Raw genomic sequence first — 27,500 nt, forward strand, 5'->3', positions numbered from 1 at the left:
AATCTAGCCTTTGCACTACATTTATTGACACTCAAGCGTCCTGTATATATCATGTTCTCATTTCTTCTCGCATCAATAAAGTATAAAAACTTTGCTGCCTTTGAAGAGTCTGTCACCTGTCATTGACAGTTCTGGGGCATGAGGCTTGAACTGTCCAGTAAGAGGCTGGGGGTCAGTAAGCTTTCATGATCTTTGAGAGAACTGGGTCCTTTACAGTCTATTCAACCAGTTTCTTGTTTTCTCACTCGCTAAGCTGGAGCATATGGAGATGGCATGAACCTCAACATCGTTGTCGTGTGCTGGGTATCTGCTAAAACAGGAAGTTTGCGGGGAACATAATACAATTAGTAGTCATACTTCATGAGCCTGAGAAAGAGGCGTTGAGTGAGTAACGACTTTACTTATACCATAGGGGAAATGGGGAGTGGAGGAGGAAGGTTCTACACAGTGTAGGCCTCCGCTACCTTCTGAGCCAAATTCAGGATCTCGTCCTGAATATCAGGCGCTAGGCTGTGCAGGGTAGTCTCCCACTGCTCCTTTGAATTAATATTGAATGATTTTGATAGGGGTGGCGAGTACAGCTCCGCATTAAGTGGTCAATTTTGGCTCTGGCCGGGCAGTAATGACAAGCTGAGGAGGGATAAATAGTTGGGTGTATGAGGTGTCGGTAGGCAGGAGTGGGGAAATGTGCGAGTCTGAAGCTAGCACCAGAGAATCTCTCAATAAGGAGAGGTTTTACGGTGTGCCGGGGGACGGTAATAATGATGTATGCCATGAAAAGAGAGGAGGCGGTCCCGCACGCTAAGCGGGGCCACATGGCCGAAGGTGGGCTCCATTTCATGCTGCCGGATGATGAAACTTCGGGCATAGGCGTGAGCCATTTCTTTACCATCTAGGCCTTCGTGTGCGGGAGTCCAAAGAATGGTGATAAATTGAATTAAATGGTGTTTTAGGAGGCGAGAGGGCTGGACTGTATATTCAACTTGCGCCAAAATTATGGATGGCTGACTTAGAATCACTAACAATGGTGGTAATACCGGTAGTGGTCAGAGCAAGTGCGAAGGCTGCCTCTTCCGTCTCCTCTGAAGAGTAGACGTATGTGCTGGCAGCTGTTTTGAGGCGGCCATCCGAGTCGACTGCTGAAATGCACAGGAAGGGTCGGAGGAATATTCGTCATCATCGACATAGAGCACGTCCTTGGCATTGGAAAGTCGTCTTCGAAAGGCTTCCGCCCGTTTTTGACGTCGTTGTAGGTGGTGAAGAGGGTGCATATTCTTAGGTAAAGTTGGAATCTGTAGGCATTGATGAATATGGTACAGGATAGAGTGCTTGGATTCAATTACAGAATTAAAGTTGATGAGTATGGATAGAGGTATATGTCGACCAGTGGTTTCCCAGGCAAGCCGAGCGTACTGTGAGGTAAGATGAGCTTTTACTATCTCAGGAAGGGTGTTGAGGATGCCGGTTTGAAGACGTTCGGTTGAGTCATGAGAAGGAATACCAAATGCATATCTGTGAACCCGGCGGAGAAGCAAGTCCACAGCATCGGTTTCTGCACGGTATAAGTGAAGGTACTGTAGTGAGTACGTAAGTCTGCTAAGTACAAAGGCCCGCACTAGACGAGTTCCAATTCACGGAGGCCTCCATGCTTGTTAGACACGCTTCCTATAAGGCGGAGGGTGTGATCGACAGCAGTACGAAATGTTTAAAGAGCATGTGTGTTCAATAGGTTGGCTTGAATGAAAAGACCAAGTACTCGAATCTGAGGGACATGTTGAATGGCTTGATTACTAACTTGAACAGTTATAAAAGGAGAGTGTCGATAACGGTGGAGTGAGGCAAGAAGCAGCAGGAGTTCATATTCTTTAGCGGCACCGTGTAGGTTCATAGTGGCGTGTTCAACTGCTATGTTTATAGCTGTTTGCAAGGTGTCTTCAATGTGATCATTAGAGCCACCGGTTATCCAGAGAATAAAAAGAGGCGTTGATCTCTTCGCCATGTATCGCTCAAAGACTTCCTTGATTTATGATCAAACGCTGAGAACAATCCTGTACATGTCCGCGAAACAAACCAGACCGCTGAAGAGTTGTGGATAGTCATTCAGCACTCAGCCCCGAAGTGACACTGACTCTCATGATGTGTTTGCAGTGATCACTGACACGGTCGCATTTTTTAAATAAGTCGGATTTGTTCATATGTGCCGAGCCCGATCAAAGCGCGTTGCTTTCGTACGAGAAAGAACTTCACGTCAGCCTCGTTTCCTTGACACTTAAGTAATAGATTAACTGTATCGCTGTGTTCGTTGACTCTGCCGCTCTAGCTACGCAGGGTTGCCTTACTTTCTTTCGGGTTCACCTTCAGACCGTGGCCAGCTCAGAGGTAGTAAGTTAACTTGGGAGCCTAGGTCAATTTGAGGTTCACATGTTTACCGCAAATATTTGCTGGTACCATCCAATATGGGCTTTTCAGCTAAAGGGGCACATCCAACACTTCGAAGTGACAGGAGTCCGAAACGCATTTCAGTTCAGATTCGCAGACCGCACTATCGCAAGCCATATTCTTAGCCCTACAGGCCACCGCGAAGAGGTTCTTTTGACGGCACTTGGACAGCGCTGTCCGCTGGCTGGACATTACTCCGGTTCGTGACTCTTTTTGCATTTACCGCACTTCATTTGCGGTTTCTTGGCTTGGTGCACATGTTCCACCACCTTGTAGTCGTCGCGTCCCACATTTCTTTTTGGTGTGTGGCCGCCATTTCCGCAGATTGGGCTAGCTTCGCCATTGTCTCCAGGATTAGCGAATCTTTTGGCAACAACGTTCTCCCAGCTTACCGTCTGCCGTGCCGTAAACAATTTGATCATGCATCATCGATTCACGGAGCACTCCGAAGTTCTAGGACTGAGCCTTTACGTGCAAATCTCAGGAAGCTCTCAAACGCTTCTCCATCGGCCTGGACGCGGTTTTGAAACATATAGCGTTCATACATTTCGTTAGTGCGCGGCGTGCAATAAGTTTCAAACTCAGTTTCGCACAATACAGTCATAGTCCTCCCGTTCTTCAGGTGAACGCTGAAAAGTGGCAAATACATCGAGGGCTGCCGGCCCCGCGACGTGCAGAAATCTATGGCCGCCTCTTGTTTGGCGCTTCGCGTCCTGTCTCGGTGGCATCCAGGAAAGTTCGAGTCTTTGACGGAACATATGCCAATTTTCGGCGATGTTACCGAAGAGCTAGAAGACAGGTGGGCGAGTCCTACGTTATGCTTCAACTGACTTCTGAAACCGTGTAACCGTTACAATGGTCATGCTAGGAGTACTCGAGCAGAGACGCGCGTGCTAGTCTTGTGAGTGCGACTTGGCAAGTGTTAAGCCGGTTGCTTGGTTGAAAATTGGTGGATGTCTGGCGTGGATTCCAGGCCAGCTGTCCATTGCAGTAGTAGTCTAATAGTCAAGTTGATCGGCTGCGGCAGATTGAAAATAAGGATGATATTCCACACGACATTGTAATGAAGTTTGACCTGCGTATATGGAGAAGTAGGATGGCGGTACATCGCGCAGATCTTGATGGATGGTTTGTGAGAGAATACATTAAGGAAGACACTGTAAGCTATTGTGAAACTGTCAAACTTGTGGAACCAGCACCAGACTGGGTCTCGTATATTGAAACATTAAAATAATGTGCAGAATTTCAGTCATGTTACCTCACTCAAATATTGTGTAACTCAAACTCAGTTTGTGTAATATTGTGTGTTTTGAGTGCAATAAAGAAAGAAACGGCGGTAGCTGCGAGGTTCCACACTCGCTTCCCAAGAAAAATTCGTGGGCTTGAATCCGCTCCCCCGTTTTTTCCCTTTACTTGGCCCACAATATTCGTAGTTGAGTTTGACTATGTTAACTAATGCTTTCGCAGTTAAACGTGATGTCATCAAGGTCTTCTGAATGGTTTCTGAATCGTGATTTGTGGGCAAAACGAACATCAAGATCTCGTTCGCCCTCTTTAAAAATAACTTTAGATCGTCATCATCTTCCCACGGTAACAGTATCTACTACAGCAGCAACTGCACTACTATACGACACCAGTTAACTTGTTACGTTTAACTGCCTGCGCAGCGAAATCACTGCCCAGGGCGATAATGCAAAGCCGGAGGACCTTGTTAGAGATTTGGTCAGCTTCTGATGCGGAAGTAGTGTGGAGCTTATGTAGCGCCATACAAATCTCCCCTAGTGTGATATCTAGAATTAGGGATGCTTTGTAAAAAGGGAGGGGGGACGGAGGGAAGGTGCAGATATAGCGATCTTGGAGTGCAAGAAGGAAATTGGAATCGGATGTGGAGAGTAGTGTAGGAGGCGTGCCACATCTCTGCGCTGCGTAGTCTTGGCATGCGACGAGTCGAGGACACGTGGGAGTGTCCACGTATTCCTCAGCTTGAGGTTGCCGGCCATGCGGTCGCAGGTCTGGCCCCACTGATGCCTGGTGAGATATGAACAATGTTCATCAATCCCCATAGCCAAGCGGGCAAGGCGGAGGCGTAGCGAACGGGTTTTTCTGTGAAAGCCAGCGGCGATGCAGGGAATGGTGTGCCGGCCATAGGCGCAGGGGGCGGCTGTCAGCCATATAGGAGTGAGGGGGGTAGGGATGGTAGAGGTGGCGGAAGAAACATCTTTGAGCAAGGTGGCGGTCGATTGAGAAAGGTCTGAAATGGAGGTGAGAGCATGTTGCCGCGAGTGGCGGAACCGATCCCAGTCGACCACCTACCTGGGTCGTGCGCTGGCGGGAGGATAGGGTGGGGAGAGAGAGATGAACAGGATAATGTGCTCGCTGCCGAGAAAGACGCAGGTGTTCGTCCATATCGCGTCCGAGACATTTTTGCAGATAGAAAGGTCTGGATTAGGGCTGCGTCGGACAGTGGAACCGACGCGGGTGAGGTCCGAGAAATTATTAGGGAAGGATAACTGTTCGTTCTGGACGAAGATCCACAGCGCGAGACCCTTCCTACAGTTTCTGGGGTAACCCCAGCTGACGTGATGGGCATTGAAATCACCAAGAATAAGGAGCGCGTTGCGATGTGTGCGGGAAAGGGCTTTGCGAAGGTGGAGGAAGAGGAGAGGAGGTGGATGTGTGCGGGGAGAGCTGCAGACATCAAGCAAAAAGAGACTGACATCCTGCCACCGCTGGGGGAGGAGCTCTAGGAAGAGGTGTGTGCACTCTGAAATGTGGAAAGGATGCTTTATCGCCGTGAAGTTGCGATAAAACAGAGTGGCATTATTCTTAGGGAAGGGAAGGAGACTGGAAAGCAGTGTATAGTCGCTCAGCTTAACAGGGGAGAAAGTTTCCTGGAGGGCGATTACTGCGGGGAGGTCGGAGGGAGAGATGTTCTGTGCGTCGAGCTGCAGGGCGTTCCGGTTTCCGCGGGAAACACGGCAGTTCCCCTGCCAGAAACTGAGGCGTGAGGGGTATCTGGCCATAATTAGGCCTAGGTGCCCCTGCTTATGTAGGGTGATTGGGAGGTGAGGAAGAAGGGAGGAGTGATGACACCATTAGGGTTACCTGGGCAAGTTCAACTTCGTGGGCACTCTGGCGGGCCTCAATTCTGGCTACACATTCGTAATTTGTTGTATCCATTTCTGCGTATCGGAACGCAGGGCAGCAATTGTGGCCATGATGCGTTGCTCATGTGTGTCAAGAAACGAGGCTGTGTGGCGAAAAACGGGCTCCAGCTCCGGGGCGGATGCGGGCTCGTTGGTGGAGAGCCTCTTTCGATGAGGGCCGCAGGAATGGGAGATGGCGCGAGAGGAAGCATTCGAGGAGGTCGACATGGGGCGGGAGGGGGCGGTAGGGGAGTTGGAGTGACTGGTGGTGGGGGGCATTGTGGGCAAGGAGCGAAGAGGTGGGCAGCCTAACAGCGCCCGCAGCTGTTGTTTAGCAGGGCAATCTCCCTGTTCTAGACACCGACTTCAGCTTTGAACTCTTTGTAGGAGTTGGGGGTGGGAGGCTGCGAAGGCCGGCTGACATGAGGAGTTGATGGGGTGTCTTGGCTCGGCAGTGGCGGGAAAGAGACGGAGCGGCGGCGGGGCTGCGTTCTTGGCATGTCCGGGACCTTTGACTGGGTTTAGATGGGTGGGAGTCTTCGGTGAAGGGTGTTGATTGCGGTGAGGTTGATGACGTTGACTTGAGGCTGGAGTTGGTTGGAGAGGGGTCCGTCCGTACGTAGCGAAGTCTACACGGGCGGGACCCCACGACATGTGCGCCTTGGCACAAGAGGCACTTAGGTGTGCAGTCGGGGGGATCACGAATCTCGTGCATGGCTCCGCTGCGGGGGCAGCGTCCGGATCTGGGCTGGGAATACTTCGGAGCGATGGCTGTGGCTCCAAAAATTGGTGCAGGCTTCGGCCTTGTGGCGGAAGCGTGGCAGATGAAAAGGCCACAGTTGAATACCCCTGTGCGGGGTAGTTCCTTCGTGCTGACGAAGGACATGAGGATAGACCGTGTGCCGGCAATGGCGTAGCTGTTGTTGGGGTTCATGGCATGAAGGTCTGCGATGATCGCTCGGCTCTGTTTGCCCATGGCGTTGTAGATTACGCCGTGGGTAGCATTGTCAGGAACGGCAACATAAGCGTGCAGGGCGTACGAATTGGTTGCGAGACGCAACTCAGTGGTTCGGACATATTGTAGCAATCCTGAAGAAGAGGAAACACATAGAAGACAGGAAAAAGGACGTTGAGAAAGGCGAGGAGACTCTTGTGCCCGTGCCGGACTCGCAGCCGTTGAGCAGCTGAGTTCTCTGCCTCCTCTACCTGTGCAGCGCTCCGACGTCAAACCCCCGTCGTAACAACTTGGTGGCAGGCGCTGGGTACGAATACCCTCATGACGCATCATCAACCACTGGAGCCTCGCCGTAGCCGTCGTCTCGCTGGTCTTCCTCCCATTCCTCTGAGAATGCAGCCGACAACTGAGCAGTCCCGAACATCAACGCGAAGCATTCTGTCCCCGTCTGGTGATGTACCACCCACTGTCTCAAACGCGACATTACCGCTTCGAGAGCCCCGTTCTTTTGCCGGTCAAGCAGGGGAAGATGTTGATGAGTGGCTCACTCATTTTGAACGTGTGAGCCACTTTAACCGCTGGGATTCGGTGGCGAAACTCGCGAATGTGGTATTTTTCTTGACGCAGACCGCCTTGATGTGGTACGAGAACCACGAAGACTCTCTGACCACTTGGGAGGGCTTTGTAGAAGCTATCAAAGAATGTTTTGCAGATCTGACTTCAAAGAGGAGGCAGGCTGAGCAGACAGTGGCTCAGAGAACTCAGACAGCAGGTGAGACTTGCACCACATACATCGAGGCAGTACTGAAATTACGCAAGACCGTAGACAGTCGGATGACCGAGGAAGACAAGGTAGGCCATCTGCTCAAGGGCATTGCGGAAGACGTCTACCACGTCCTCATTGCCAAATACAACTTGAGTTCGGTCACCGACGTTATTCGACACTGCCGGACATTCGAGGCCCTTAAGACACGCCGCATTACACCGAAGTTTGGGCGACTGGCAAATGTCACTACCGTGGCCAGCGTCGAAGAATATCCATCCCCAAGTCTCCTGTGCGCCATTCGTGAAATCGTTAGGGATAAAATTTCACGACGTGAGCTGCTTGCCCGGCCGCCCTCTGGCTTCGCGGAGGAAGCATGCGCTTTTCCAGCCCATGCACGTTCGTGCCCACCAACGTCCAGCTATACACAACCAATGACACCGACTTCGCCTTCCATGAAGACCTGGATAACCCGCGACCAAGGCCCAACCAGATTTACCGGCAATTCTCTTATCAGCGCAGAGACCCGAGGTCCTACTCCAACCGTACACCTCGCCTACCGCGGGAAAGCTACGCCGACCCGAAACCTGCATTTCAATTTTCGTCGCGTCCTACCTTGCAAGAGTCCAATGAAGCGCAGCTGTTTGATCGGCCTATTCCCGTGTGCTACCGGTGTGCTGTCGCGGGTCATATTTTACGTTACTGCAATCGGCGCCCATCGTTCAGGAATCCTCCGATGGCATCGAACCGACGCGCCGTCCAGCCCTACATCGACAGCTATCGACCAAAACTAAGGGCTCCGCAGCCATTCTTCAACGTCTGACTGTAGTGTGACACCGCCTCCGTCATTTTGTGTGCGCCGTTCTTCATCACCACGGCGCTGATCTCCACCACTAACGCAGGAAAACTGTCCAGCGCGGCCAATGATGGTGAGGTCGCTGTACAATGTGCGCTGCTACCTATCATTCCTCCGTCTGTGTGCACGTTAAAGAACGAGGTTAATGTGCTTGTTGATGGTTTACCTACGATGGAATTGGTAGACACTGGTGATACAGTTTCAGTAATGAGTTTAGGTTTTAAGAACCTTCTGAAGAGCAAAGTTATGTTTGTTTGGGACAAAACTGCTCATATTTATGGAGTAAGTGGAGAGTTATTGTATCCAGTTGGGGTATGCAGCTTTAAAGTTTCTTTGGGGGGCACAATATTTCCGGCGGAGTTTGCAGTGCTGCCCCGATCTACACACGATGTAATCTTGGGAATTGACTTCCTGCGTATGTGCGGCGCTGCAGTTGATTGTCGAAGAGGAGAGCTAAGTGTTAGTGGTTCTCTTTCTCGTGAACGTTTGGAAGAGACGTCAAACTATGAAGACGTTTTGTGTGTCTGTGATGAAGTCGTCTTACCGCCACATTCTGCAGTGTGCGTTCAGGTGTCCTGCTCCCGTCCTATTAATGATGCTTTTGAGGTTACTGTGGCGCCTCTTAATTTACAGCGAGTAAAGAAAAATGTGTTAGTGCCGCATTGTTTGGTTTGCGTGAAAGCGGGCCGTACCGTACTGTGGACTATAAATTGCTCACCTGAGCCGGTTGTTTTTACAGCGGGCTCTTAAATAACTTCATGTAGCGCAGTTCTCCCGAATTATGTGTCTCTCGTTACTCCTTCCCTTGATAACCCCGCTATTAACTCCCCTGCTCTGCGAGAAGCTTCTTCCGATGATCAGCGCATCGTTGAACACCTCACAATGACAGATGTTGAAGAACCTCTTGTCATATAGAACATGTCCGTCTTTGATTTCGCGCAACCCGACGGCTCTCAACGTTTCCCGCTGTCACGCGCACGCCACAGGATTGACACGGGATCTGCCCATCCGATCCGCCAAAAGCCGTACCGCGTGTCGCCGTCAGAGCGTAAAGTGATCACCAAGCAGGTTAAAGACATGTTGAACAGGGGCGTAATTCAGGAGTTCTCCAGTCCTTGGGCTGCTCCCGTGATATTGGTAAAAAAAAAAGGACGGAACATGGAGGTTCTGCATCGACTACCGTCGCCTCAACTCCGCCACTAAAAAGGATGCGTATCCTCTTCCCCGCATCGACGATGCCTTAGATTGCCTTTTCTCTGCATCTTATTTTTCTTCGGTTGATTTCCGATCGGGGTATTGGCAGATTCCGATGGACCCCGCTGACAAAGAAAAAACTGCATTTGTTACGCCGGACGGCATATTCGAATTCAATGTGATGCCCTTCGGCCTATGTAATGCGCCGGCCACTTTTCAAAGATTTATAGACACAGTACTGCGTGGCCTCAAGTGGGAAATTTGCATGTGCTATTTAGACGACGCTGTTATTTTTGGCTGGACTTTTACTGAACATAACACGCGACTCGCTATTGATTTAGATTGCCGGCAGAAGGCTGGCCTTATCCTGAATTCTAAAAAGTGCCGTTTTGGCGAGCGTCAAGCGCTGGTACTCGGACACCTCGTCGACCGCGATGGAGTTCTGCCAGATCCACAGAAGACTACAGCAGTTGCAGCATTTGAACGACCCCTGCTGTGCAGTTTTCTGGGGCTGTGCTCCTATTTTCGACGATTGATCCCAAGATTTGCCGACGTCGCTTACCCTGACGTCCATTCTACAAAAGGACGTCCCTTTGTGCCGCCACCGCCGCTACGGTTAAAGATGAGAGTGTGCCGCTCGCGTAGGTTGAAACGATCAGGATCCAGGCCATGCATTTGTGGACTAACCGGAAAAAAAAGGGCGGCTGATGCAAGCGTTTGTGAATTGTAGAACTCTATATGCGACACCTTATATGAAATTGGACTCGGCGGGAAAAATAAGGGGGATGCTATAATTAGGCAGGCATATAAGGCCGCCCTTGGGTTACCTAACAATGTGTCCACCGAAAGGCTGCTGGGATTAGGTGTGCACAACACCCTGGAAGAACTACGGGAGGCGAACCTGGTGATGCCACTCGGTAGGCTTTCGGAAACAAAAACAGCAAGGGACATATTGGACAATTAAGACCGGCATTGGGGCTCCAGCTGGAGACAAGAAAATTCAGGTGAGATAGGAGATGCACGAATGGTTGTACATAAAGCCTTTGCCTAAGAATATGCATTCGATATATTATGAAGTTCGCAGGAAGGCAAGAGCCAGAGCTTTGCAAGCTAAGTATGGGAACTATAAAGGGACCATCTATGCAGACGTTGCACATTATAAGGACAAATATGCATTTGCGGTTATGTTGGTGGACGGACGAGGACGATCGGTGACCTCTGGATCAGTCTGAGTTCGCTCCTCAGAAACTGCAGAGAAAGAAGTTATAACATTATCTATATCGCACATTAAAGCTGACCTGATATTCAGCGACTGGAAAATAGCAATACGAAATTTGGTGAGAGGCAGAATATCGGGTATCTCGGCACTTCTTAATCAGGCCAAGGAACGAGAGTTTAGGGAAGTGGAAATTGTATGGTCACCGGCACGCTCTAGGAACCCTTTGAACGAGGCGGCTCACATAAATACTCGAGGTTTTGTCACCCGAGCAGGTGAGTCGGTGGTTTCGGGAAGGTCCACGAGAGATGGGCTGGTATCCTTTCATGATATAACAAATCACTATAAACCCAAGCGGAGGATTTATCCGGGCAAGCAATTGGTCAAGGTATAAGAATGCATCTGGTGAACATTGTAGAGCTGCTTTTCCTCAATTCCTATATACTGAGTAAATATACCTGGAAGAGATTAGGCCGGAGTGTAGATGGTGCCAGGAGCTGGCAACATATGACCATGTCCTATGGGAATGTAGAATAGCGCCGCCACTAGAGGATATTATGCGGGATCCTTCTTTCGATCACTGGCAGGCCGTGTTGGCCAGCTCATACGTGGAGTGGGCTACCCAGGTCGCCGTCAGCCATGGGTAGATGACCAGCTAGTAGGGAACAGTCCGCACCTGCTGTCTGACGAAATAGTTTTTCCATCCATCCATTTAGCCACCCGGGCTAAAGCGAACTTCGACCGCATGTTATGTTCCCCTTTCTAGAATTTCAACCACAATATCGCTGGAACCTCACGTACGCAGGGTTTTGAGGTCGCGGTCTCCACCTCTCCGAACAGGCCTTACAAAGGCGGCCGGTTTGTGGGCTGGAAAGGTCGCCGCAAGTCATGGACAGTTGGCCAGCACCACGGACGCATACGGACGGACGAACGCACGTCCACGCCTCCATCTAAATACAGTCACTGGCGGTCGGGTCCGAAACGGGAACTCTGGAACAGTAGTCGGGCATCTCAACCAATGTCTACCACGGCGGGGCAACGCTGGAAACGCAACATATCGAGTTTTGGGAAATGAAGGCGCAGTATCTGTCTCACCCTGGTGGGCACTTACTGAGGTCAGTCATTCGCACGCTTAGAGGTTAAATCCAGAGTTTCACTGACAGTAGAAAAGCTTACTCTTTAAAATATACGGAATGAAAATGCGATGCTAAATGCGCGAAAATTAACGTCATACGTAAGCATACTGCACGTGTTTAGAAAATGTTTATTTACACATTTACAACTCATCGATTACCCAACAAATGAACATTCATACAAGACGATTATAAGCACTGGGTAAGCGAAGTGGGACTAGGCAAGAGTACATGTGCACAGGACAACGACAGCAAGATTATAATACAGTTGTTGCACAAAAGCACGGCTTAACGGAGAGGCATCATCACCAATTTGGCCTAAACACCAAGTTAGCACAGGGAGGTGGTGAAGGGTGGCAGTTCCAGGCCCTACGGGGCTGGGACGGTGGGTCAACGCCGCTTGCGATGGGGGCTAGCCTGCTTTGTAGGCCTTCATTTTGTAGGCCGTTTGTAGGCCTTCGTTGTACCCGCCACTGCATCGGTCGTGGACGACGGCTGTTGCGTCGGCGCGTCTTTCTCTCGTTCTTTTCTATTTTCTCTTCTGTCCGCACGAGGCACTGGAGGTGGCTCAGCTACAGAGCCAGTAGCAGGCTCGTGCATTTTATTTTATACAACAACAAGTTAGCACGCTTGTTCTGCGCAAAAATAAAAGGACAAGACCATTGCCCTAGGAACTCTTCTTCTCCCAGAAAAAAACAGTTCTGACAAGTAACTAATAGGTTCACGACGTAGGCGACCGAGTATTGGCCACATGGCACGACGCCGAAATCCACTAGACGCAGCTGCGGAGCGACTTCGGAATAAACTGAACATGTCTGCCACTATTAACAAGCGCGCAGAACTGCAATTGGGAAATCGACCCCTCGAAAGAAATGAAACAAAACCCGGTCTTCGGAATCCCGCATGAACTGCGCGCCAGAAGAGACGCGTTACCACGCCGGTGATGGTTGCTTGGTGATTCGACCCCGCGAGCGGACAGTTCGGTAATGCAGTGAGTGCACAACGTCCCATCGCTCCAGGCAGTTATGTGTAGGCAGCACGTCCCAACCGTGCCGCCAGCTAAAGCCTCATGAACTGTCTGGTAGCGACGACGACGCTATGCTGGTCTATTGGGCGCGAGCCGCGACGCATTAGTGAACGTCGACTTACCGGTTGAAATGCCAACACTAGCTCGCTCATAATATTATGTCAGGGCAGTGGATTCAGCGTGCCTTTAAAAGGACATTGTACATTCGTAGAAGGCCGTCGCTTGTTCGCACTGAGGTACAGTAGGAACAAGGATCATAACAAACGATTCTCGCACCGTAGGGACCACGAAGCGTGTACCGCAACTCCTCCTTGCAACTGCTCATGTAGGAACACAGTGTTGAACTAGGATCGAACAAATGCAATAGTTGAAAACATGCTTTATGTTCGGAAAGAAATCTGCAATCTCGCGAAGCACAAAAATGATCCCAAGTTTAGAAATCAGAACGATGTGCCAGATGCATTGTATTCTTGTTAACGCGCTCGGCTGTTATCTTGAATAAGGTACGCACACAGAGTCCAGTAGATCGAATATCGCGAAAAAAAAATTAGGGGGATACCTAAGCTCCGCCATTAAGGATTATACGCGATAGCGCTTCACATGCACTAAAGTATTTTGTTCGGTTTTTATCTTGATTTTTGTATAGTTTATTTTATAGCCTGCCCAGCAATGACGTCATCGGTAAACTCGAACGCCGCTTCTTAAAACTTGATGTGTCCTAGTACGCGTTCAGCGGAACGAGGTGTTTGCGTTCGATGCAACGCCGGGGGACTTCATCATTGTTTCACACGCACGAATGATGTTTTTTGCTTTTGAAGGGAACGCTTCACTACGGCAGGTACAAAGCGACGGTTTTCACCTTAAAGTGACCCTGACAGATACTACGTTTTTCGTTTCTCATAAACAAATTTACAATGAAGCGAAACCGTCACATCGCTAGGTGCAGCAATTTTATACCCCGCCGGGGTGGCACAGTGGTTACGGTGCTCGACTACTGTTCCCAAGGATGCGGGATCGAATCCCGGCCTCGGCGGCCGCTTTTCGATGGAGGCGAAAAGCAAAAGCGCCCGTGTGCTGTGCGATGTCAGTGCACGTTAAAGAACCCCAGGTGGTCGAAATTTCCGGAGTCCTCCACTACGGCGTCTCTCATAGCCTGAGTTGCTTTGGGACGTTAAACCCCACAAACCAACCAACCTTTTTCTGCGACGCTAAATTTGCCCTTTAATGACCTTGACCTAATTAATCAGTGTTCCCACGATTTCGTGCTGTTCACCTAAATGTATACTGCGCCTTTTTTTTTTCTTTCTAGGCTTTTACAACCATTTTCCTCCCTTCCTTTACTGGTTCAGGTGTCCACAGCACGTGTGACAGATACCGCGCCTTTCCTTTCCTGTGAACCAACTATTAACGTTATTATTATTATTGAACAGAAAAGCAGCCCCCCCCCCCCCCCCCCTTTCAAAATTGTTGCAGTGGTTAATGTGCCTAACTACTGTGCCGGAGTACCCGGGTTCGATCTCAACTACTGGCTCCTGCGTTTCGACGAAGATGAAACGAAGAATCGTTCATGTGCTGTGCGATTTCAGTGCGCGTTGTTGTGGCTGTAGGAAGAAAAAGAAAATGCATGGGCCTGCTGTAGCTGAGCTACCTCCGCTGCCTCTGATTAATTGATTTATAGGAAGAGAAATATACGGTAACTGCCTCACTTGTTTTCTGCGGACACCTCAACCGCGCCGTAACGGAAGGGAGGAAGGTTTGAGTGAAAGTGGAAAGAGAGAAAGATGAGCCGTAGTGGAGGGCTACGGAGTAATTTCGACCACCTGGGGTTCTTTAACGTGCGCTGACATCGCACAGCACACGGACGCCTCTTCGTTTCGCCTCCATCGAAACGCAGCCGCCGAGTTCGGGTTCGAACCAGGGTTCTCCGGCACAGTAGCCGGGCGTCTTACCACTGCACCACCCCGGCGGGGCTCCGCTGCCTCGTGCGGACGGAAGAAAGTAGGGAAGAAAGAAAAAGAAGAAAGAGAGAAAGACGCGCGCCGCAACAGCCGTCGTCCACCATCGAAACTGTGGCGGGTGCAATGACGACCTACAACAGATAAAAATCGGTGGCAGGCTCGCCACCGCAGCAAACGGCGGTGACCTAGCCCCATCAGGGCTAAGACCAGCCACCCTTGATCCCTCACCTCCCACTCTCAGAGCACGTTAAAGATCCCCAGGTGGTCGAAATTACTCCTAAGCCCTCCACTATGGCTCCTCTTCCTATCTTTCCACTTTTGCTTCAACCTTTCTTCGTTCCCTTACAGTCGGTTCAGGTGCCTATAGCAACAGGTGTGACATGCGCAGTGCCTTTTCTTTTCTGTGAACCAATTATATAAACGAAGAGGCTGTTGTGTTGTGGCTGTAGGAAGAAGGAAAAGAAAATGCACAGGCCTGCTACTGGCTCTGCAGCTGAGCTGATTTAAAAAATAACTGATTTATTTATAGGAAGGGAAAGGCGCCTCCGCTGTCTTGTGCGGATAGAGGAGAGAAAGTAGAGAAGAAAGAAAATGAAAAGGGAGGTGAAGAGAGAGGTGAACGCAGTCCACTCCTATGGACGAATTCTGAAAACAGGAAATAGTGGCTCCGCCTATGAAGAGCATCTGTTCCCGGGCCAATGCTGTTACCAAAGAGGGCATGCACCCATATCCACAGAAAGCCGCTGCTACCTCACTCTTCCAACAGAGAGCTGTCCGAAGATTTCGAACACGTCTCGCCTATTAGTGACAGTTCGGGAAGTATTTTTTTACTATACTATAGCAAAATGTCTAAGAAACTCTCAGTGATCTTTTTTTTATACAGAGCTCATATGCTCTAAGAGGAGAAGGTCAATAAATTCGAAAACGACCTTTAACGCGATAGTTTTAAATGCCCGCTTCTGCCGAAAGCCTAGCGTCGGCGCTGGCGTCGTCGGCGTTCTCAGCGACAAGTCGCGGTAATTGCTCTTACAGGTGACATGTAGGAGCACTGACTGATCGGTAGGTTCTGTGCCATCACAACATGATAAGGCCGAATCGCAATGAGTGGCCAACTCCTGGGGCCGAATTACGGGACCGGGTCTGAGCTTAAAATTTCGGCACTAAGACAGCTAGGTGAGACGTCAGCGCATGACGAAACGCGGAATGTACGTTTGACCAGCAGGGTGCCCCCCCGGCCGATTTTTTCTCGAAGCATGAAGTGTACTCGCACGTCAAGTACCCGTTTGTAAACTTTCTTATAGATAAGCAGTGAATAAAATAACGAATGTTTTATTTTGTTTTCAAGAAGCTCTATTTCAAGGCCGACCACAATGCTTACGCTGGATTTGCTCGGTAACGAGGCCTTTAACGTGATAGCGTCAAATTGTTAATGTTTCAGTTAGCAGGATTGTAAATAAGTGCGAACGGGATATGAAAGGGGATATGAAAGCCGAAGCACTTGAGTGTCTCGCTCCAATTTTGTCCGGACACGATGAATTGAAGATATATGTATATATATAACAATTCAGAAGCATCAAATATTATTCAGAGGTGATTATGCAGCCCGAAGCGCATAAGGTAGCCCTGCTTCACTAAGCCAGTGCCATCAGTATAATATGATGATTACCTGTCACTGCAAAGCCATTTCCAAGTAGTTATAGCCAGTGCTTCACTATATCAGACATTTCGTTCTTGCTGATCATTCATTCCTGCTGATTTTTTATTATATTGTCAATTTCGATTATAGCTGGCGTTTCATTATTGCATCCAGGCTTCAAATAGACGACAGCGCCGCCGACGTCGGGCAGTTCAATTAGACGATCTAAATAAAGTCCGTTTCCATAGAGGACAGGGGAATGTTGCATTCAACACCGTTTAGTGCGAAAGCAAGGGCGCAAAAAGTGTTTGTCGGCGCAGGCCTTCTGCTGGGCAACGAACGCGAGGTGTTCGAGCAGCTCAAGACGAACCACTCCACCTACTGGATGCCATTGGTGTGGGCGTCGAGCATCGCCTCCCGGGCGCGGAAAGAAGGGCGAATTCGCGACGACTTCGCACTCAAGACCGTCGTCGATGTGAGTGCCGCTCCACCGCTACTCTATTTTGACTGGCTCACGCTGTCTCCCGAAAAGCGACCTCCTGCTATTCGTGCTTTTTCGTGCCTGCTTTTTATTCGAGGTGTTTGCTGCCATAGTGAAAAAGGAAGATAGAAGTAGAGGGTTTGAAGAAAGAGTGCAGTCTAGTCTCGCTTAAAAATTCGCAGAAGTTCCCGTTACTGATTGTCTAGCATTCACTTGCGATAGTCGCATTCAAGGTCCCACTGCAGGCCTGCTTTCATTAGGTAGTGTTGTCTCACGGACGCCATGTCTGATTTAGAGTACAGGCTTTCACACAGGTGCGCTGAAGTACTTGAGCAAATATTGATTGATGCTGGTTACTGCGAACCTGTCTGTGCAGCCTGTCTTCTTTTCCAGCTAAGCACTAAGCACCATTCACGACTGAAGCCGTGTACATACGTAGCCGGTATGCATCTATCAATTGAACAATAATACCATACCGACGGTGAAATGTGGCTCGAATTTTAACGCCTGAAGGAAATCGTCTCTTCCAACCGCGGGAGTGGTAAAAGTTTATATATACAGTTCTGGCGTTCTGAATCGAAAATCGTCAGCACCTATTTCAAAGCACCACCGCTATTAAGAAGGTAGGAGTGAATGCAATTTTGATGCAGCTCAATTAAAATGGGTTTGGCAACACGGCCAGAAGCGCGCTTCTGAATGAAAGAATGAAGCAGCTATACTCAGACTTCGTGCTTAAGAAAAATGCGCTGTATATGGTCATTTGCGGTTATGTTGTTGTTTCTAAAGGAAGAGGAGCGTTTCTGCTCAAATTTAATTTAAAAACGGAATATCTTTCTTTATTACGCTTGTCAAACTGGTGCTTAATCGACAAAAACATCGCTGAAATTAGTTTAAATGTTATTGGCAGTTTGTAGGCCGAGATAGGCGCGAAACACAAAAAAGCAAAGGGAACATTCAAGTCATTTCAATTTGATTGAGAAAGCGATAGCTAAGGGGCGATACCTGCATCTCAGTTTTTACTAAAAATACTTTTTCTGAGCTGGTATTAGGAAAGAATCGATTTTTTATCAATCCCGTAATTAGTCTTGGCTGTCCCTTTATACGAGCGCTATAGGAAAACTGCAGTTCGCACTTGCACTTCATTGCACTCCCCGAGGATGCGCACTTGCACTCCTGCTATTCGAGGAGAGGTGGAAGTAGATTTTTTTACATTGTAGAAGTCGATTTCTACCTTTCGGGGCCCTACAAGGGAGTGCCCTAGAGGACGTATGCTATCCCTTTTATGATGGCCGCTTTCACGGAGGGGTGTGATTGCTCAGCAGCTGGTATAGATATCGGTCAGCACTTATACAGTTAATCTATCGGCATGGTTCTGCAATGCTTGCCTGACTTCAACGGTTTAACAACCAATCCCTTAAATATATACTTGTATTATCTCACACATACTTATTAGCATACAATTATAAAGTGCCAAACTATGTTAAAGAATTCTCGACATATGTACAAAACCCTGCTCTAACAATGTTGTACCGAGGTGCCCGATTTGTCTAGGCATTGCCTTATATTAATTAATATAATAAATAATTATATAATTACGGCGTCAAAGGGCGAAAGGGCCGAACAAATGCGTAAGATGGCTACGAATATGTAGTGACGTCAAAACGATGCGGTTGCCATGGGAACCGCCGCCGGAGACGCTATGGCGCAGCCTAGAACGCGTGACGTCATCGACGCCAGGCGACGCCCCTCTTTACTACAGGCAGGGGCTTTACGCCAGGCAGGAGGTCGTTGAATGCCCCCATGACGTCACGTCGCATCCTGGCAACGCGTGGCGTCATTGCGTCCGATGGAATCTCTCTCCTACGCCAGTCGCACTCTCTCCGCAGGCGCCAGAGGACGCGGTTCTTAATTGTGTGCTGCGTCGACGTGTTCGGGTTTGGCGGTGCGTAGAACGTAACACAGAACGCCGGACAAAGTGAGAGATAGAATCAAGATAGATGAGGAGACAAAACAAAAGAGAGGCAAAGGAAGGCAAAGAGGGGCGAAGAGAGGCACATGGAGGCAAAGACGGATGGATAGACGCAAAGAGAAGCAAAGATGGGTAGCGAGTGTCGAGGAGGCGTAAATGCTTTCGCATTCATCCACAGCAGATGCTGCAGTGCTCTCGGATTCTTCTTTTTTGTTTTTCAGGAGATCGCCCGGTACCGTAGCAATTGCGGCAGCCTCTTCAACTACGATTGGATCAGCATACCACTCGTGTACACGCAGGTGGGCGCAGCGATATTCTTTTTTAAGCTTGAGTGACTCCTTTTGTGCAAGAACCATGTTTATGGCGTCGCGCGAAGCATGACCACGAGCATGAACCGCCCCTAAAATCTAGGACTCAAGAAATTTATCCTTTCTTCGTCTCCGTTTATGGTGCGTCAGTAACAGCGCGGAAGGGAGCGGACTTCAAGGTCGCGTTCTGTCTTAACGCACGCTGCACATACCATCTTCCTTTACTTGCGATAAGCACTGATGGTTAATGCAGGTGACGACCCTGGCGGTGTACACGTTCTTCCTCGCTACGCTGTTTGGCAGTCAGAGCCTCAACCCGGAGGCCGGATACAAAGGGCATGAGATCGACCTCTATGTGCCTATCTTCAACTTCCTGCGCTTCTCCTTCTACATGGGCTGGCTCAAGGTGAGGCCTTCTTGGGCCGCGAGCCTTGCTCAGCTTGGACTACGCAGGTGGCCGAGACCTTGGTGAATCCCTTTGGCGAGGACGATGACGACTTCGAGATGAACTATGTCATCGACCGGAACATCCAGGTCAGCTGGCCGCTGTCCATTATTGCGTTGGTCATTTGTGAACAATGCCTCTGGGAGCATTGATTGCGCTATATCACTGTTGATAAGCCAGTGTACGATTTTAGAAAGAGACTAATTAATATAGCCTCCAGAATACCGTATAATCAGGCACTCAACCAAAGAACCTGCCATGTTGGTTTCGAGCAAGGTTGGTATCTGTGTCCTCCTCCTCTTGAAATGTTGTCCAGAGATTAATACTGATGGATCTGAGAGCGAGGTTTCGGTGAGACGCATTGCAAAGACCGCGGTTAAGCGCCTTCTGTGCGAGCGACTGCATGGAGAAAACCGTGGCTATTGTTGCCCTGCTCCAGTTCTTTGGTTGCAAAGCGAGCTATGTCACCATCCAATGTTCAGTTTGACTTGTTGTTTGCAAAACCAATACATTGTCTATTATGACAAAAAATGGCGCGTAAACGCATGAACCTTCAAAGGCGTCTGGGATTTCGCGCACTTTTCATAACGGCCTGGTCGAAACAGATACCTCATTTAAAAGTGTTGCACTGTCCAACCTATTTCAGCGCAGTGGTATATGACTGTTTTTGTTAAGAGTATTCTACGGCCGGCACTCTTCCTGGTGCATGTAAGTTCGCGCTACATAGCAAGCCTCACGTACGGCTTGTCGGAGAGCCTGCGCTCCACGCAGGCAGAATCCGTGTCGTCGGACACGTTTTCTAGCCCAGCTTGACGGTACATAAGCTGTTGCTCAGATATTTACGCAGTCATTGAGTTTCGGCACGTGTACTGTAAACAATGATGATATAAGAAAAAATGTCATTTGGCTGGAAGAAAGCCTATAGTCTACCCGCGTTTCAACCTGCCATCTAGTGAACCACAGCTTTAGTAAGAAAGTACCGTGTCAATATGTATCAGGCAATTCACAAGGCATTAAAATTGCGGCAGGGTTACCTACTACGACTGAACGCCTACGCACTGCATGAAAAACACGCTATTCTAACGTACACCCGTGGGCAAAAGTGGTACACTCCACCCGAGCCGCACCGATTGCGTTTTTTCTGTATAAAAAAAAATGTGCCACACAAAATTGCTTCGACAAGATGGCAAGTATATCAAGAAGGGTACGTTATGCATATTTCAGAAATAACTGCCTCTTTGTCGGAAAAATCTGGCGGGCAGTTTTCTCCCAGCGTGTGGAGTATACCACTTTTGTCCACGGGTGTACGACCGCCTGCACGACCGCCATGCCGTCGACAGTCTTCTCTCGACTGGCTAGATATACCTTAATAAGCGCAGTGAGTGGTTTGAATGAACGAGTGGATGCTGCACCTCTCCCAGTGTCTCAAGAAGCCAGGATTGAGTGTACTGCTGGACGGGGCTCCGCTCACATCGTGTATCCTTCACGGGTTGAGCGGCAAGAAACGGCACAATCCTTTTAAGGTTTAGGAGAACATCATGGCGCCACACCATGCCATCGTGGCCTTGTGAGGTTTTCAGTGGTTTTCATTCAATTAAGCAACTAGCACGGAACATTTGGCGACCGACTACAGCAGGCTAATATCGCCTGTACACCCAGGTGTCGTACTTGGTGGTGGACGAGATGCACTACAACCACCCGGAGCTGCTCAAGGACCAGTACTGGAACGAGGTGCTCGCCCCGGAGCTACCCTACACGCTGGCTTCGAGCCGCTTCTATTGCTTCCCGCACCAAGGCTCTACGGCATGCATGATGTAAGCGCACACATTTTTCCACAATCCGAAGGCATGCTGTTACCGGTTGCGCACAGAAAAATTAGTTCTGGTTTAACTCTGGTTAACCCTAGTTGAATTGCGATAGCAACGGCGGAAGCTTCTTTTGCCTACTACATTATTCCCCTATCACGCCCTATCAGTGTAAGGTGCTGCATTATTGGGGATTTTAAGCTCATTCTTTAAGAGTATGACGCGAGAGCGTAAGTTACTAGTCTTCTTCTTCTTCTTCTTCATCTTCTCAAGCGAGGCCAAGCGTGGCCTCCGCCGGGACAATGTGATGGCTCGAATCCTGGCGCCGTATTGCTATCGCAATAAAACGGAACTAGCTGCGCGTAGTCCTTTGAAGGACGCTGTGTAGGCTCGCGTGAGTACAAAATGACGCGTCGTAAGTAAAAAAAAAAAAAAAAAAAAAAACACGGGTTCAACGCTGCTGAACCGAGAGTGGAGCGAAAGCTTAGTCTGCGGGCGACCGAGCGTTGCATCGAACACAACCAGCTTTCCCTTGAACGCATCAAAGTTCGCCGACGTTTTAGGTGGTGGTGGTAAAGGCGTTTATTGCATCTAAATATGGGGGCACTCAATCTCCGCCTTTAAGGATATAACGAGATAGCGTAGGCTACTAGCTCACATATAAAGCCCAGCTAAAGACACGTTCATACGTGCCTTATTGGCACGTTCCTAGTGCCTTATTGGCACTAGAATATACTTTCGAGAAAGTGTGAATTGGTTTATTGCCATACAGAAAGTGGCTGCTGACCCTCCCGAATGGCTCTCAAGGGTAGAGCCTTTGCTGTCGTTGCGGGAGTTTTAATGTACTGAGACGAAGCCAGCCTGACATTGGCTGATGATGACCTTCCAATATGTACTTTGTTTTGTGTTATTCGTGTTGTGTTCTTGTGAAATGGTATGAACCAAAGCCAGGAAATAAAGAAAAAAAAAAAAAAACGTACCTTATTGGCCAATAGGGGTAACGTGAATGCCAGGGTCCTGGCAGGCTGATTCTGACATATCCGTCCCATGTGAAACGAGAGACCCAAGTTGGCAGCTCCTGCCACGGTGCCACGCCGACGGCGTGAAAACCTAACTTAGTGTAGCTTTTGCTACAAAAATATATAGCATACACTAATGCGTATGTCACACAGACGTGATGTGCGGACCATATGCGGAGATACTTCAACACTAACCGAAAGCAAGAGGTCTTCAGCACAACACATTGAACTTTCGAATTCACGTACTGTTCCTTCGTGGTGCAGGGTTGGACAGTGTAGTTGCTTGAGATGAACTTGACTAGTGTGAACTTGTTTGGCTCAACATAGCTCATAACCAGCAGGCGTCAGCATAAGTAGCGCTTAGCGTGATGCCAGGCCACACCCGAAGTGACTGCCTTTGAAGGCGTTCATAAAAAGGGCAAGGCAAATTTTTCTCTTTTAAGTTCTACTAAGCGTGACGCATTCGTTGTCTTCCAGAGTTCAGCCAGGAAACCTGCTGGTTTGCTACGTGGAATGCTATAGCGGGAAAACATTCATGATGTGCGACATTTCAGTATTTACTTTCATCTCATCTTTGCAGCGACGCTCTGCCCAGGTTAAAAGACGATAGAGAGAAGTCTAAAACGTACAAAAACGTTAGGGATCATTGCGGTACCCGCATTGGAGAAATTAGTAATCATTAACGACATTTTGTAGCAAGCTGCGCATGTTCTTTTATTTTTTTCGACATTTTCTCATGAATTTTACTCGTTTTACTTCTGTTTTTTCTCAAAAGCCAGGCATGTCACACTTCCGGTCACAGGACATTGCTACATGTCACGTGACCCTACCACACATTACATGACAAAAAGTGTGACGTCACATCCAGAAGTCGTCATTACTCTGCCTGGCTATTTTTGACGCCTGATCGACTTTTTTGGCTATAATTAATTACCTAATAAACATTTTTACCGATACAATTTTTAGACGAGATTTTTTCTTCCTCTATCTAGTACAATCATTAATTTTTTGGTAACTCGCTCGGTTGCGACAAAATCATCTACACAACTTTTGAGGAGGCCAAACCTCAAAACACTGACACTTAATGTTTACGCATTAAGAAGAAACTTCAACCGGCTATACGCTGTCACAATGACATACGGTGATGAAGCAGGCATTGTCGATGCAGCTGCTTTGTTTCTTCGCTGTGGCAAAGCGGCCCAGCCAGAACGTTCGGCTACTACTACCTTTAGTATTTTACGCATTCATTTAGTATGCATAGCGAGAGAAACATTACAGCTCGGCTTCACAGGCCGTGTAACCGTTTATTCCACGATGGCCAAAGTAACGCCGGACCCTAAAGATGCGATCGCATGGCGCAGCATTCCCCCTGGGCAAGCGGGCGTGGTGTCTCGAGAGAAGCTGGTTGGCACGCCTCAGAACGTCGAAAAGAACCAGGTGAGATATGCAGAGCCCAGTTGAGAAATTCGCGAGCCTCGAGCAAACGCACTTTTTGAATAAAGAGAACACAGACCGAAGTAAAAAACAGCTAGGAAGCGCCAGTTGATGGCTTCAATTATAGCGTGAAAGAAGAAATAAATAAATATAGAGCATGGTGTTCGGCCTTTGGGACTGTATTTTTCAAAATATTTCTGCCTGCTTGAAGACTATCCACACTGCAGAGACACCGAGTTCTGGCGCCTACTCCCGCTTAGTGCTTGCAGGTGAGATCTCCAACCGTCCCCACCCTGTGTTCTTACGACCAACAAGCTTCAACTTTTCAGTATTACAATTTTATTGCATTGCTTATCCATTGTGATGGTTGCAAAAGTTTCGCTTGTTTTGGTGTGAGGTGTGCAAGGCTTTTCCTTCGCGCCCCATAAGAAATGTCCTAATCATTCGGGCCGGCTAAATAACCCATGTTGGCCGTATATTTACACTCGCTAGCCTTTGGATCTTCAGGCTTTGACGGCGTTGTTATGCTACATCAGTTCTGCTGACCATGCCCCCCCCCCCCCCCCCGCCATTACAGCGGAGCATAACCGTAATTGCTAAACATAACAATGAAATCTATATAGCTAGATAAAGGCCCCAATACACTGTACAATGTTCAAAGAATGCGAAATCCTTTTTTTTTATGCATATGAAATAAGTTTGAAATAACATTTGCATCTTACTCGGAATTCCTTTAGGCACTGCACTAGGATTTAGGTTTGGCTTTATTTTTATCCATTTCAGAACGACAGTTGACCGAGATCGCGAAAAGGGGAGCTCTGTATGCCCGAAGAATGTTGCGAGGGCACTGACAAGCGTCGCTTCAAAATCAGCATTACTACCTAGCATGTGCAATATACTCCGATAGGAGCATTGTGTACCAAAAATAAGCAACACTTGAAACATTGAAGGAGGAAACAAAATTCAAAATTTAAATTTTAAAATATGACACCTGCTTCTCTGTTCGCACTTCTATACCAGAGGTTTCTATACAGTGAATTTCATCAGACACAGAGTCAGATTTCTTTAAGTACTGCGCTAAAACGCATTTTCGGAAAAGAAACGTAACAGCCACATAACTCCTTCAGAGGCACAAATGCGAACCCCGCCTCGCTTCGTTGCGTGTCGTTAACGTGGCGACGAACATAGTGGCCGAATTCCTTAAACACACCACGTGGAACAGAAATCGCTCAGGGCATGCGATGAACATCCCAGCTGCGCTTTGAGCGGCAAGCTGCGTTGGTGGAACTTCGGAAAGATCATCGAATAAAAGTCTGCCAACCCAACGCCAGAAATCCACGCCTACTTTGGGGCGCCCCCTTGCAAGTATTTCAGTCATAATTTGCTGGCTATGACAGCCTTTCCTGGTGCCCTGGTAAAGGCCACTGATGAAAACCTTTCGCACCTTTCTGCATGCCCAGCCGGTAGTATACACCCGGTCGCGACCTTTTTGTGAAACAACTTTCTACACGTCACTGTAGGTGTGACTTAAAGAAGACGTGAAACCGAAAGGTTAAGAGCGGGTGGGAACGGCAGCGTGACTGCCCGCATTCTGCAAGCGCAGATTAATAACAATAAAAGCAACAGCAGGTGCTGCTGTTTTGGGCCATCCGTGCCCTCGCGAAGCTCATTTAGTTCGGACGCCGTGAAATAACAGACCCTTCGCAGGGTCCAGAGGACAGCGGCGATGGGCGCGGCAGCACCCTGCGAGGCCGACCTGTTCCCAGGTCCCGCAGGTCTTCGTCCCGCGGCAGCTCAATTGGCGGCCTCGCCTGGCGCTGGGCGCCGGCGGCCAAAGCCAGCTGGGCGGGCCGGTTGAGTAGGCTCATCGCCAGAAGAGACTCTTCCACCAGGCGCGGGTCTGGTAGGTTGATGCTGCCTTGCCGACGCACATGATACTACTGCTCACTACAAACCCCCAACTCTTGCTTATCTCTTATAAATAGACCTAATTATGGAGGGTTATACCCAGCTGCCCTTACAGCTGCCTAAGTGTCTCGTTTAGCGTGCCCAACAAGGCTGGACAACTGACAATTAGACAAACTGAATTAGCCGAGACAGTTGTACATCTTGACAGAAAATTAACAGCACAAAATGCAGGACAGAGAAGAAACACAGACACGGGTGCTGATAGCAAATGAAAGTTTATTGCAGCAGCGGCAACATACAGCACAACTGGGGCAAAGCCCACGCCATAAAAACATAAACAATAAACCAGCCAGCAACATCCTTTCCATTTTCTAGCCGTCAAGTAAGTTAATCTATTTGCTTTTGTGAGCCTAATGCTCACGCAGTTCGGTCTTCGGCGAATTTCATATAATTAAATAAAAATTGCGAAATAGCTGCTGCACAAAACTTTGAAATGTCCGTCCGTAACAAAGATATATGACGAAAGGTTTTAAAAAAGGCAGCAATCGACTTAATGGTCATTTTTACTCACCATTACAGGTCAACAGTAGAATCTTTGCGAAAGCGGAAAACACAACTTGTTGCCTATTGCATACTTCAAGGAAGTGAGTTATGAATACAAAGACAAATACTGCACAGATCGCGAAGTTAAAGCTTGAAAAATTTTAACGCGACAAGGTATCTCCACCCATAGGCTTGTTGCAGGACTGTTCCGCTGCCACATCTAAAATTGATAGCATAAATGAAGTGCGACCGCCACCCTCCGCTATTATTGTTACTCTATCCAGTGCTAGCCTCTCTAGCGCTGAAAAGAATTTCCTGTCGTGTGGGCTGAACTTCTGTCCCGCATCCCGTAGATATAACGAGTTTACTCTTGCAAAATACCTAGAAAGTTTCGCACGCAGCCTGAGACTTAGAGAGTAATTCCACGACCGTCCCGTTGCCAATTACAGGGAAAATTCATTGCCCTCGTCAAAACAATGCACTCTTCCAGTACGACGTGATAAATATCTAGACATATATATAACAGTGGAGCAGCAGGACATATTAGGAGCATATAAGGATAAAGGGTCCCATAATATATTTTCTGATGGTTCGGCAGCAATGGAAAAACTAGCGAAATCCCCCGAAATTGTTATCAAATCGGCGGACAAGGGGGTGCCATAGTTATTATGAATACGTAAGAATACATTAGCGAGGGCCTGAGACAGCCAGACTACAACACGTTTTTAAACGCCTTGATTCTGATCCGACATCGAAATAAAAACCAGAAGTCATTGACACCATACATGGTCTGTTGAAAGCTGGAAAAATTGGAGATAAAATACTGGACTCGCTAATTCCCATCAACCCAGTTGCCAGCAGAATTTCCTTATTACCGAAAGATCATAAGAACAACAACCCAGATTTGACCTTTGAATGATATGTTTCAAACCATACGGCTTCTACGGGAATTTTACGAAGAACTTCTAAGCAAAAATATTTCACAAATTTAATCGACGACACCGTGAAATGCACAGTCATTTGGCTGCGAGTCGTCACTTTGTTCAACAAACAATTCTGTATCGGAACAGCAAACTAACTTGGTTTTAAGCGACTCAGCCTCTCTCTCTAGCGTAACAGGTTATTTAAGATGGCTTCACAACATTCTCATGCAAAGTGACCGCCTATATGAAATCTTCCGGGAACCGCCATGAGCTGTATTCAGACGTGGTAAAAATTTCCATGGTATAATAACTTCTTCGAGAGACACGTCGCGATTTTACTGG

The 27,500-nt window shown here is 48.4% G+C and overlaps 1 protein-coding gene across 1 annotated transcript in view; it reads left to right on the forward strand.

The window, feature by feature from the left end:
- Window positions 1–27,500, forward strand: part of LOC146174713 (bestrophin-4-like) — a 53,600-nt gene that overhangs the window by 5,578 nt on the left and 20,522 nt on the right. The window contains exons 5-11 of the mRNA XM_084585443.1: window positions 16,644–16,798; window positions 18,995–19,072; window positions 19,335–19,487; window positions 19,535–19,615; window positions 21,186–21,340; window positions 23,712–23,787; window positions 25,492–25,687. Of these exons, the coding sequence (XP_084441569.1) occupies window positions 16,644–16,798; window positions 18,995–19,072; window positions 19,335–19,487; window positions 19,535–19,615; window positions 21,186–21,340; window positions 23,712–23,787; window positions 25,492–25,687 (894 nt within the window). The remainder of the gene's footprint in view (window positions 1–16,643; window positions 16,799–18,994; window positions 19,073–19,334; window positions 19,488–19,534; window positions 19,616–21,185; window positions 21,341–23,711; window positions 23,788–25,491; window positions 25,688–27,500) is intronic.

Source organism: Amblyomma maculatum, chromosome 11, assembly GCF_055883805.1.
Source record: "Amblyomma maculatum isolate TAMU_Amacu chromosome 11, ASM5588380v1, whole genome shotgun sequence".
NCBI lineage: Eukaryota > Metazoa > Arthropoda > Arachnida > Ixodida > Ixodidae > Amblyomma > Amblyomma maculatum.